The 13,515-nt window shown below is 45.2% G+C and overlaps 1 protein-coding gene across 2 annotated transcripts in view; it reads left to right on the forward strand.

Moving 5' to 3' along the window:
* Atg10 (Autophagy-related 10) overlaps window positions 1-13,515 on the forward strand; it is a 64,214-nt gene that overhangs the window by 34,208 nt on the left and 16,491 nt on the right. The window contains exons 6-7 of one of the 2 annotated variants that reach the window (XM_075875817.1): window positions 3,941-4,032; window positions 8,619-8,995. In XM_075875817.1, the coding sequence (XP_075731932.1) occupies window positions 3,941-4,032; window positions 8,619-8,727 (201 nt within the window). In that variant the 3' untranslated portion in view covers window positions 8,728-8,995. Of the gene's footprint in view, window positions 1-3,940; window positions 4,033-8,618; window positions 8,996-13,515 lie in introns of those variants that run through there. The other variant, XM_037431868.2, reaches the window with a different exon arrangement.

Genomic DNA, 13,515 nt, shown 5'->3' on the forward strand with positions numbered 1-13,515 from the left:
ATACGTACACTTGTCAAAAGGAATTGAAGTAAAGCAAACAAGGGCGACGAAAATCGGTGTACTTTGCGGAATTTGATGTTAACTATCGTGATTTAATACTACACATCGCCTAATATCTCATGGTTGAGTACCTACATCCTGGAGGCCGTATTTTATTCCTATTTAGTTTCCGAACTTTGCCAACACGCAACTGGGCGTGACATCCCCACGCTTCTGCCACGCCCGTGTGGGGTCGGAATCAGCCAATCGCGTGTTAGCTTAGTGAACTCTTCGCAAACGAGATTGTTACAGAATGCAGCACGTGTTGTCCCTGATTCGATAACAGGGCTGTTGGGCGAGCTGTATAATTGCCTCAATGATGCAACTTGGCAGAATTTGGCGGTGAGTCGGGCAGGGCTATATTCTAGATGCGGTGCCAGATGTAGAGGGCGTGTGATATTAATCACTCTATAGCTCTAGGATGGATGGGTAGATGGATGGGTATGGCTGTACCCTTTACATCGGGCGGTGGCTAGCGCCACCAAGCCGTAATACTTAATGAACCAAAAACTATATTTATTTTTTTTCTTTAAATAGTGGGGTTGGGGATTCGTACTTTGCAGTGAAGGGTTTAAATTTCACTCGTGCCTTGACTTTGGCCACCAATCAGATAACCTCCTTCTAGTTAATTCTACCCACTTAACATTTATTTTGCCCTCCCTGTCCCTAAACCCCAGTACTTTGAAAAACTCTGCGCCATCATCCTGAGCAATAGGGTGAAGCCCTTAACAGAACATTATCAAGTGTTCGGCAGTTTCTTCTTCCTCTCCACACGCACTGCATACCGTGTCTACCCCTTCGTATTTGGCCCGATATGTCTTGGTTCGCAATACTCCTGTCCTGGCCTCAAACAGTAGAGAACTACCCCGAGTATTATCATAGATCCTTTCCTTGGCAATTTCCTGCTTAAAGGTTCGATAGATCTGTAGTGCGGGCTTCTTAATCATGCCCATTCTCCACATGTCAGTCTTCGTTTCCTTCACTTTCTTCTTAACCGATAGTTCTTCTTGGTTTGGCCACCTGCTGTTTTCTAAGTATTTACCAGTCAACTTCCTGGTTCGCTTCCTCCATTTTGTATCGACATTCTTCATGTATAAGTAGCTGAAAACCTTCCTAGCCCAACGCTCTTTCCCCATTTCTCTCAATCGCTTCTCAAATTTTATCTTGCTGCTAGCTTCCCTGCCCTCAAATTATGTCCATTCCATATCACCTTGCACTCCCTCATTTGGTGTATTCCCGTGAGCTCCTTAGGCAAGCCTACCTATCCACGTTGCTTAATTTCTAATCTTGCTTGAACTTCTGATATAATGCACAAGACCGCATTGCCGAACGTCAGACCAGGAACCATGACAACATTCCATATTCCTCTCACAACATCAAACCTATTGTAATTCCACAGTGCCCTATTTTTCATCACTGCTGCACTCCCGCTAACTTTAGTCTTCACGTATATTTCGTGTTCCCTTAGGTACTCGGTCCCATTGCTTATCCTACGCCCAGATATTTGTATTTATCTGTTATCTCTAGCGTGACCTCCTGTATTCTAAGCTCACTACCTTCATCGTCATTAAAAATCATGACTGCTGATTTTTCCTTACTGAATCTGAAATCTAACCTATCTCCCTCATTACCGCAGATGTCCACCAATCTCTGCAAATCTTCCTTGTTCTCGGCCATTAGCACTATATCATCCGCGTACATCAATGCTGGTAGTGCCTGTTCAATGAGTTTTCCTTGTTTGACGAAAGAGAGGTTGAAGCCCAGTCCACTTCCCTCTAATTTGGGCTCTAATCCTTGTAGGTACATCATGAATAATAATGGTGACAAGGGACACCCCTGCCTAAGCCCCCGTTTTACCTCCGCAGGCTTGGATACCTGTTTTTCCCACTTTATAATTACCTTGTTACTTTTATAGATATCCTTTAAAAGATTAGTGACTACATCTTCCACGCCTAGTGTGTACAGTATTCCCCACAATTCCTCTTGAACCACGCTATCGTACGCTCCCTTGATATCCAAAAATGCTAGCCACAGGGGCCTGTGTTCCTTTTCTGCTATTTCGATGCACTGCGTCAGTGAGAACAGATTGTCTTCCAACCTCCTGTGTTTCCGAAACCCATTCTGTAGTTCCCCCAGCACCCCCTCATCCTCTATCCACGCCTGCAGTCTTTCCTTTATAATCTGCATCACCAGCCTGTAGACCACTGATGTCACTGTTATAGGACGGTAGTTGTTTATGTCAGCTTTGTCCCCCTTTCCTTTATAAATTATGCTCATCCTGCTAAGTTTCCATCCATCGGGAACTTATCCATCGATTATTATTTTGTTCACTGCCTCCTAAAAGCCTGCTTAGAGTTCGGACCTAATTTCTTTATCAGCATAATTGGAATGCCATCTGGGTCTGTTGATGTACTACACGAAACCCTTTTCTCAGCCCTTTCCCACTCTCGTTGTGAAAATGGAGCCATTGCGCCACTTGATTCATCCTTGTCTATTGTGGTGCATAAAGCACTTCTTTGTTGAAATTTTTCTGTCACCCTTGTTCTTATATATTCAATAGCTTCGTCCCCTTCTAGCCTAGCACCTTGAGCTGTAGTTATAAACCTCTGCTCTAGGCTCGTCTCATTTCTTAGGGAGTTTAGATGGTTCCAAAATTTCGCAGCTGCCTTTCTATCTTTTTTATGTACTTCTGCCAGCCACTGAGCTCCCTTTCTTCTAATGTTTTCATTGATCAGAAGGAATGCATCCCTTCTACAGCTTAGAAAGATTTTCCTTTTTTTTCAACATCATCTGTTGGTTCACCCCGCTGCTTAGCATGTCTGTGTTCACTAGAGGCTTTCTGACGTTTTGCTATGACTCTCCTAACTTCCTCATCCCACCAACTTTTGGGTTTGTGTCTTCTTTACCGGAGTGCCTTGGCAAGCTCTAGCTCAAACAGTCTAATTAGATTCCTGTATGTCCACACTGTTTTATTATCCTCAGTGATTACTTTCTCGATTTGTTTAGTGGCTATTTCTATTTGCCTTTCTGAGTAAAAATTTTCCTGCAGTTGCTCATCTTGTCTCCTCTCCACTTTCACTGCTGTTCTAAAACTTACCTTGATACGTTTGTGATCACTACCCAGACTTCTGGAGCCACCTTCATCTATGTGCATTCCCCTGAGCTTATCATACATCCTATGTGACATCAGTGCGTAATCTATCGTCGACTGTGGCCTTCCTACATCCCATGTTATTTGCCCTTCACACTTCTCGGTACTGTTGCAAATGATGAAATCAAGCCTTTCACACATATCCATGATCATTTTGCCTGTCGGGTCGGTATATACCCATCTATACCTTCTATGTGCGCATTCATATCTCCTAGTATAATTATCTCGCACGGGTACATAAAGTGGTGGTGGTAGTGGTTAGAAGAGGAGAAAGACACCTAATTACTGCAGCCAGGTTGGTAGCACGGCGCAGTGCCTGGTACATAAAGTATGGTGTACTAATAATAAACGGGTTCACCTGTGTTGGGAACGCGGAGCGTGCGTCTCGTTACTGCGTCCCTGGCCGCCTCTGCTCGAACGCGCCCACTACACCAGAGTCCGCCATATATCGTCTAAATCTGTAATATTATGTAATATTCAGAGCCAATCGGAGAACCCTTTGTAAAAGATTACAATGATATGTGGGGTTCATGCCCCAAAAGCACGATATGATCATGAGAGGCGCCCTAGTGTGCACAGGCTTCGGAAATTTTCACCATCTGGTGTTCTTTAACGCGCACTGACATCGCACAGAACATGGGCATCTATACCATTTCGCATCCATCGAAATTCGACTGCCGTGGCCGGTATCGAACCCGCCACCTTCGGTTCAGCACGCCAGTGTGCTTACCGCATTCCTCCATGGTGCAGGAGCACCCGATCCAGGGCGTCCCCTACTTCCACTTGCACCCGTGCAAGACGGCCGAGCTCATGGAACAGACTCGACCAAAGCACCAGGACGGGTGAGTGCTTATTTCACTCTGTAGTTGGCCGATAATCTTGCCAGTTTTGTGTCCGTAACGGCTACATGAACGGCGCTCCAGTATAAGCTGACGCACGCATGAAGACAGTTGCGTGGTTGCATTCGGCGTGCTGTTGTCTTCCATATCCGACGTCGGTCCATGGTATATACGGGTGCAGTGTTCTCCGGATCGGATAGAGGTTTGAATCAAAGCAAAGACAGACATGACCCCTGCACGTCGGTGCTGGCCTTCCATCGCTTCGGGTATTTTCGCAGCCGTCCTAAATTTGCCCTGCCCGTTCCCTATATCCCTCGTTGTACGCATGCTGCAGTTGGGGTGTATACGGTCCGCGCCGTCGCTTTGTAGCTATCGTCCTTTGTTTGTTTCCTTATATTATGCCACATACACTATGCGGAATGGGCCAAGAAAGCGTAGCGTAGCCTTTGAGTGAGCACTACAGTTCTGCCTATTATTACTTTTATAAAACCAACAAGACATAAAATACAAGTAATGTAAGAAAATAGCGAAGAAAGAGAAGGAGAAACAGCAAAAAGTGAAACAGCAAGAGTTTTCAACCAACCAGTTATCTGTGCTTACTTCACCCAAGCATTTAGAATATATGTATTAAAACGCTTATTAATATTACTTCAACAGCATTTATTGGACTCGCGATTAGTTGGGCTACCTTGCCTTCTTCATCTTTAGTGTACAAATGGGTAATCGCATTCATCCACCTTCTGTTGCATATGCCCGCTTATGACAATAACATTTTTTTTTTCGATATGCCCGCACATATTTCTGTGGCTCATTCCTGCTTGTGGTTGGACCAACTGTTGTCTGCTTCATTTTTAACGTGCCTGTGGTGAGTAGTGAGATATGAATGAATTTCTGTATCACATACCCTTTTATGATTATGGTGGTTCTTTTTTTTTCATTCAGGCCGCACAGTGGCACACACCAGCGAGACAGCACAAATAGTACGGCAGGCATGAACAGTTTCGTCTTTAAAAAAACAACAAGTTTTAATGGGTGCAGAAACGGGCATAGTTTCGCGTTAAACGAACCGACAACTGCCCACAACATGAAAAGAGATGACTGCACGGATGGCAAGATTGTCCCTTATAGTGACTAAAACCAACCCCGTTTTTTTCGTGAGAAGAGGATTCCTGTTTCTTCATTGAAAATCGTGAAAAATGGCCTGTGGCGTCTCTGGTGGCAAAAACATAAACTATCATGAATGCCCTGTCAGGTGACCATGCGTTGATGTACACGGTCAACAATTTTTTTATTAGTACTGAATTATTGTTTGATTCTTTATAGCAAAAGATAATATTTTAAAAAAGTATAAGCTTGCGCATTAGTAGTACACATTAAAGTAGCGCTGCCTTTGCGTGACATATGCGCAGTTCCGTTATCGATTACTTGGCTTGGTGACGCGGTGCAAATGCAGGGAAACTCTATAGAGCCACACCATCCCATTGTAATGGCTTGTTATATTCAAAAATAGTTGTAAAGCGCAGAATTAACGTGGTTGAGCATAGTTCCAGGAAATCCTGCGAATTAAGAACAACGACAGCATGCATAAGCCACCAGAAAGGTTACCGGCATCGTTATCAATACTCAGCGTTGCCGGATGAATAGGCACTACACTTTTCCGAACCTTTCAGATTGAAAAATACTGCTTATAAAATGACTATGAGCCCTTGGGATTAACTACTGCAGCTACGATCACTACGGAAAGTAAGCTTTCTGTCGCGCTGGAAAAAACTGAATCGAAAAAAGTAAGTTGTCGTTCCCTTTAAGGGCGAAGCAATGAATGTGGCAGAGACAAATCAGAATGCGAAACGATGAACGGGAAGCAACTAGATACTTGCGGAGTGTCGCTAAAGCGCAAAGAACACGCATAAGGAACACACACGGGACGAGTGCGAAATCGCAGCTCGACACTTGCACCGCGCTGCTCAAACACAAAGATGGACGCTCGGAAAGAACGCGCAGTCATATACGCGCAGGATGAACGGAAACTAACCATGCCACAGATGTTACATATTTGTGTTTGATCATTTACGCTACAGCTGTCCACTGCGCCAGCGCCTCCTTGTTGAACATTCGTGCGTATCCTGCGTCGCGGTTTCATTCAAAACATTGCCTGCCCGCCATTCCACGTCGCAAATTAGCTCCTCTTAGTCTAACCTTGTCACGCGTACCCGAGAAAACAGACGAGAAAGAAAAGAAGGCAAAAGAAATAAATGACCATTTATCCTCTCATTTCCTAGATGGCGTTGCTCTGCTGCTACTTTGAAGTGCCGCTACTCTCCGAGTGGCTGCTGCTTACGCTTTGTCTGAGTGCGCGGAGAACTAGGGCCTCTCTCAGTCTCCTGGATAGTCGCCGTCCATGGCGGATCGTTGGTGTGGCATGGACGAAGAAGAGTGGCGGGTTCGTTGAAGACGCGCTCGGCTTCCTTGGCTCGCGTCTCGTCGTTGTTACCCGCGCGCCGTCTGCATTCTCCAACGCGATCGGACGCATGCACGGGTGGACGGACGAACGCTTCGTCCCACTCATCACCATTCGCTCCGTGTATATGCTGTGATTTTTTTTATAGGGCGTGTCTCAGTTCAAGCAAAATGTATGGGCGTTCGCACTATCTCGCGGGTGGTACTTCACACGCCGATGCACTTCCGAGATCGGCGTAATGCCAGTGGTAATGGTGCTTTTGAATTGTTTCACCGTTAGTAAACCGAAGAACGAGTGGCACGTGACAAAGCTGACGCAGCGCGCTGCGGAGCGAGAAGCCACCGTGATTCTAATCGCGGTGGCGCACTTTGTAAACTTACTTGTGGCTTGTTTTCCTACGTAAATGCATATACATATACGGACATGGCAGCTACGGCAACCATTCGCTTAGAGTGTCCATATAATTGCAATAACAGTAAAGTGGAGCGACGGCGTGCTGCTAACAACGAGGTGCATTTGGTCCATGGCTTTCAGGCCTAAAGGTGGCGAGTGAACCGTTCTTGTATAGTGGGAGATTAGTTGACTCCAGCCACCATTATATATTATATATGGTCAATAACTTGCATAATCGAAACCGAGTACATTAAACAAAGACGGGGCATGCCCGAGTGAGTAAAGATATGCGGCACCCGCTGCGGTGGTCTAGCGGATAAGGTACTCGGCTGCTGACCCGCAGGTCGCGGGATCGAATCCCGGCAGCCGCGATTGCATTACCCGTGAAGGTCAAAATGCTTGAGGATCTCGTGTACTTAGATTTAGGTGCACGTTAAAGAGCCCCAGGTGGTCGAAATTTCCGGAGCCCTCCAGAACGGCATCTCTCATAATGACATGGCGGTCTTGGGACGTTAAACCCCAACAATTGTTAAAGATGTGCGGCTGGCCTACAGCGTCTTCCTGAGGTGGTTAGGGGCACAGCTAATTTGTGCGCTCGTCTATGGACGTCACGTCGTTCGAAGCAAATATTCATGAAAACCCAGTCACGACACACGTACTGCGTAACTGTTTATCACGGCTCCGCTTCGTAGGGTAAATGCAGTAAGTACAATCCGCCATTTTGGTTACTGATCAATGATTTATTGAACGAATGTATGCATAACTGTACGGGGCTATACCTCTGAAGTGTTGAGGTTCCAGAGATTAACCGAGAGTAGTGTCAAATATATTTCGAGGCGGGGATTAAAAAAAATTGCCCGCAGCTTCCCTCGGGGGAACACTGAGGAGGATGCGGACCATATGGTTAACGGGGTGTTAAAGTGCGACTTACTTGGGTCGATGGCTAAATTGGTTAACGTGGTTGTGAAATGGGGTGTTAAATTGCGACTTACTTGGGTCGATGGCTAAATTGGTTAACGTAGTTGTAGGAGGGGGTGTTAAATGAGTGAACACGTACACACGTATACATGCGAAAGGGCGGCGCTGGTCGAAGGGACGTCGATCATTGTGTTTGTGGATTCGTTGGAATTCATTTAACCGCGACCTTGGACGTCGACGCGCCGTACAAACCAACCGACGAGCGGCAACTGAGCGAGCGAGCGCCGACCTTGAGTATATATACAGCACGACGGCGCATGCACTGTCAGCTGTTGAATGTTCTCGAAGCGCGACGCCACATGCGCGTCCACTGGAGAATCAGGAGAATTGTAGATGTCGAACGCGGTGTGTAGAGGAGGAAGGGTGCACAGATGGTGGAGGAGTGAAGCGCGCGCGGTGTGTAGAGGAGGAAGGGATGCACAGATGGTGGAAGAGTGGGCGACGGCGCGACGGCGCATGCGCGCGCGTCAGCTGTCGAATGTTCGAGAAGCGGTGCGGACGGCGCACTACAAGGCGCGAGTATAAGATGCTCCGCATCTAAAATAAAGGAGAGCACAGTGCAGTGTAGCAAGCTGGATGCTCGTCTGGTTAACCTCCCTGCATTTCCTTGCTTGCTCCCTCCCTCCCTCCTCCCTTCTCTCTATCTTGAGACTGTTTCGTCTTGCCACGTTTAGCAATGGGGTGGCTTTGTTCGCCTGTCCTCGTACTGCGTGAAATGGGAATGCCCCTTGTCTTGCTGCTATTGCTTTTTTTTTTTCAGGAAGCACAGCAATTACGTGGTCACTTGGCTCAGTTCGGTGGCTCCCGTGGTTGGCCTGGAGTTTCCCGTTGAGTACTCGGCCATCGCTGCACCGCCGTCCTCCTCATGACGTCCTGCGGAACTTTGTGACGGACGTCTTCCCGTTACGTTCGCAAAACGGCTTCCCGTTACGTTCTGTACCAAGGGCGTCTTTTCTGGACTGCGATGCACGAGTTGCACGTACCTGGAACACATTGAACGAACGTGCGCTGCTTGCCTTGCCACTTCAGCAGCGAGTGCCATGGGTCCAACATCTCTGTCTTATTCAGTTGCTTCTTTTTTCAATCGCGTTGGAAGCAATAATAAAAACAAGAGAATGCCTTGGTGTGTAATTTAAACTCCGTTTTTCGTGTTCGCTCTACGCGTTGATGTTGGTTGGTCACCATGGTGTGTTCCATACTCACCGAAGACGGCTAAATGTAAACATTTGTCGTTGGAATATCTGCCTTTATTATGTTGTGTAGTAGTTGAAACATTAGTTTTAGCCTGCTTAGTTTCGTTCGGTTTTGTAGTGTCAAAATACGAGCGTTGTTAAGTAGGTGTGTGTCGGTGAGTCCGTCAGTCTATACTTTTTAAAAACGCATCTTGTTTTTGTTTGAACCACTTGTATTTTATTAATCTCTTGGTGGGTAAACGGGAACCAGACAGGGCTGGAACACTCTAGTACAGATCTGACGAGGGTTGTATAAGCTATTAGTTTGATATTCAGAGATGCGTGCTTGAGACGTCGTTTCAGTAAATATAGTATTTTCAGGGCTGCGCTAGTTATGTTATCAATATGAGTATCCCATCTAGGGTCATTTGAAATTGTTATTCCTAGGTATTCGCGGTTAAAGACTGTGGTGAAGGGGCAGTTGTCAACAGCGTAAGAAAAGTTGGACCTGTGTTTTTTGCGGTGATTACCTCGGAAACGAAGGGACATTTGCCATTTTTGCACCACTTGAGTACATCCTCTAATGCTATGTTCTGAGTTCGGTGATCAACAGGAGTATTGATTTATTGGTAAAGTGCGCAGCCTTCTGCAAAGAGCCTTAGTTTTTCTTTAGTCGAGAGGGGCAAATCAATAATGAATATTGCGAATAATATCGGTGCTAGGACGGTACCCTATGACGCGGCTCACGTGACTGCTGCTGTTCTAGAGGTGGTGTCCTGTATAACTGTACAAATCATGAGCGATTCGTTAAGTAACCCTTAATCCAGTGAATAATGGTACTATCTCCTCGAGCAACTTTCAATTTACTTATTATTTTGGAGTGTGAAACACGATATAATGCTTTTGAGAAATCTAAGAATATGAGGCCGATTTGTTTATGGCTATCGCTAGACTGGGCAGCATCGTGTATTAATTCTAAAGGTTGAGTAATCATTGAGACCATTTCAGAACCCGTGTTGTGCAGAAGGCAGCATGTTTTTTTTTTCCTAGCTTAATACTTCTGTGTTTCAATACCATATGCTCTATTAATTTACGCCCAGAACAAGTTAGTGATATCGGCCTGTAATCTGAAACCACGGTTTTGCTGCCTGCTTTGTGTATTTGAATAACTTTAGCGGTTTTTCATACGGCGGTGACAGTGCATGACTACAGTGATTCATTAAAGATTAGACATAAATATCTTGCTACCCACTCCGCATATATTTTAAGGAAGACGTTTTATTGCTAAGTTTTTAGGACTCGGGCCCTTCACATCAATATTTTATAACTGGCTGAACCCGCCTTGCTAGGTAACTGTAAGGAGATCTATTGCTGAATGGTCGGAAGATTGCATGGGTGGTATGTTTCCGTCATCTATGGTAAAAACTGACTGAAAATAATCGTTGAAGGAGTTGACGAGGTCGTTGTTGCTTTCACAAGAACGTATGGGCCTATGAATTTTTTTTGGATTTATATATTACTGAATTTTATTTGGAGCGCTCATAAAAATGTGGAAGGTGTCTTTGCAAAGTAATTATATTTAGCATCTTTTAGCTTACATCTCGTGTCACGAATAGCTACAGTTAGATCGCGTCTCGTTTCAATATTTGGCGTCGCGTTCAGTTTTTTTCTTAGACGTTTTACTTTCCATTGAGCATGCATATTACGTCACTTGTTATCCACGGGGTGAGACGCCCAGTTACTTTTCAGTTTTTATCGGTACGTAGCGTTTTACGCATGAAGTCACGATGATTTTAAATCTACTACAGTGTCTTTCGAGTGCTACGAATAAATGAATCGAAAGAAATACAGTTGGTTATGCTTGTGCCATCAGCATGGGTAAAGTCAGGATAATAAATTGATGTAATTTGCTGTCATTCACACTTAAAGCGCAATAAATCATATTATGATCTGAGATTACCTCTATAGTTTTTGTTTTAGTAGCTTCTTGCGAGAAATGATCACGTAAGCTAACTAAATCAAGAATGTTCGACGATGATGCATTTACTCGTCGTGGGAAGGGTCACTACCTAGTGTAAATTGAAATTGAATATTAGATCATATAATTATTGCGAACTATCAGATTTAAAATATGTAAATTTCCAATCTATTTCGGGCGTATTAAAATCACCCAAAATGATTAGTCTGGCATTTGATACATGGCTCTGCACATATTTGCAAAGTCAAGCAAGACGTCGCTAGAAGCAGGGGGGCTACGGTACACACAGCCCTCAGTGATGGCATGAACACCTATCAACAAGTTGCAAAATATTTTTTTTTGTATTCCTTCAACATCTGTAGGAACCCTGAAAAATAACTTTTAATTCACAAAAATAGTGACGCCACCACCAAGTGTAGGTTGATATTTTCGTTTGATAGCGTAGTTGGGGCTACCTATTTCCTTTAGAAAAGTTGATAGGCGGGCTAGTTGGTATATATGCATAATGAAATAATTGGGAGCGCAAACTAACGGGACACACTAACGGTGTCCCGCTGGTATGCGCTCCCAATTATTTCATTATGAACCTATTTTCTGACCACGAATGCCACTTGACAGCCAAGTTTCGGCAACCTTTACAAAATCGGGTTCTATAGTTTCAGTAATAAGGATTCAAACAAATCAGATTGGCTCAGTAAACTACACACGTTTAAATTTATGAACGTTACTGTTGTTTGCGGGGCCGTAGCTTCTGCAGTTCGTTTTTCTGTTTTTTTTTTTTTTTTGCTTAGGCACTTGCATCATGGCTCAACGGAACGGGCTGATTATCTCCCCCATCCCTATAGAAAAACGTTCACCATTAATTCAGGACTTTTCATAACTTGAGGTCACTTTCGCTGCTGCTTCCTTTCTTTATTTACCACAACTCTGCAGATTCTTCCTCATATGTTGCCAATTTGGGCTGAAAAACACTCACTTATAGAGTGATTGCTACCAGGCTTTAACTTGTAACAGGTTTGCAGTACTGTTATTTTGTCGCGATTATCGGCAAGCCGCAAGATTATCGGTCTACATTTGTTAGCTTTTGGCTTTCCTAGCCTATGTATCCTTGCTATGGCAACTGCCTCGGTTTTGAGGATGTTTTGAACGATAATATCATTCACTGCTCTACCCAAAGTGCCACTGGTTTTTTTTTTTTTTTGCTTTGCGGAACACCACACACTATGAGGTTATTCCTTCTAGACCGATTCTCAAGATCGTCTATCTGAAGTTCAAGTTTTTGAACTATACTGCCTGAAGGGCAGGTATTCCGGTTACGGAGTTTGTTATTTTGCTGTCTAGGGTGCTAATATTAGCCAGCTTCGACTCAATAGCAGTAATGTGCTCTTCTTTTATTTCTTTTAAATCGTCTGAGAAACTTTGTAGCTGCTTCGCGAACTGGGTAAAATCAGGGCAGGGGTTAGTTCCTGCGTTTCCAGACAATAGCAGCCAATTTCCAGCCCAATCTACAAGACTAATTACAAGCAAGCAAATCAGCCATGGGCACGGCAGCATGATGAAAAACGGGTCGTTAGAACGAAAACATTTTCCATAGCGCCTGCTCACCTGCATGAAGTGTCCCGCCGCGGTGTTCTAGTAGTTGCGGGTCGGCTGCCGACCCGCAGGTCGCGGGATCGAATCCCGGCTGCGGCGGCTGCATTTCCGGTGGAGGCGGAAATGTTGTAGGTCCGTGTACTCAGATTTGGGTGCACGTTAAAGAACCCCATGCATGGCCGAAGTTTCCGGAGCCTTCCACTACGGCGTCTCTCATAAGCATATGGTGATTTTGGGACGTTAAACCCCACATATCAATCAATCAACTTGCATGAAGTACAGAAGGGGATTATAGCTGACCGCATCGTCGAGTGGCCACCGTGTCCTTCAGCCCACAGTCGATTGACGCCAGCATTTATAGGCGAACCGGTGCACTTCGCGATACTGCAGGGAAAATGGTCCGCTGTTTTATTGGCCATGCGTGGTCGTCGCTGATACTGGCTGCTCTCTGCAGATGAAATCCGCGTGGCTGAGGTTCAAGATTATCGGTGACGTGTGCTGGTTTATTGCACTGGAAAGCGGCAATGCCATGTCCCGCGCCTATTGGTGCGTCGTGTCCTGCTGGTCACTGCAGGCATCAGCCTTCCTCTGTGAGGTGAATATCGGCGGTAGTTTGAGCAGATTGTGTACATGTATATCAAAGTCACGAGACTTCGCCCCCCCCCTCCTCTTCCCCATGCGTATGCTTGTGAAGAGAGTAAGTAAACATAAATTAAACGCAATGAGCGGTGTAGAATTTTGGGCTTGCTGGTGCATTGTGACGACAGAAAATAGCCCTAAGAAACGGCGACACAAAATGACGACACAGGATGTACAGCGCGTCATGATGCCGAGAAACCGAAGCACCTAGTCGTCATACCATACCATCACAAGGTATCGCACAACCTAAAGAAATTAACTAAGCGCTCTGAAGT

Source organism: Rhipicephalus microplus, chromosome 10, assembly GCF_043290135.1.
Source record: "Rhipicephalus microplus isolate Deutch F79 chromosome 10, USDA_Rmic, whole genome shotgun sequence".
Taxonomy (NCBI): domain Eukaryota; kingdom Metazoa; phylum Arthropoda; class Arachnida; order Ixodida; family Ixodidae; genus Rhipicephalus; species Rhipicephalus microplus.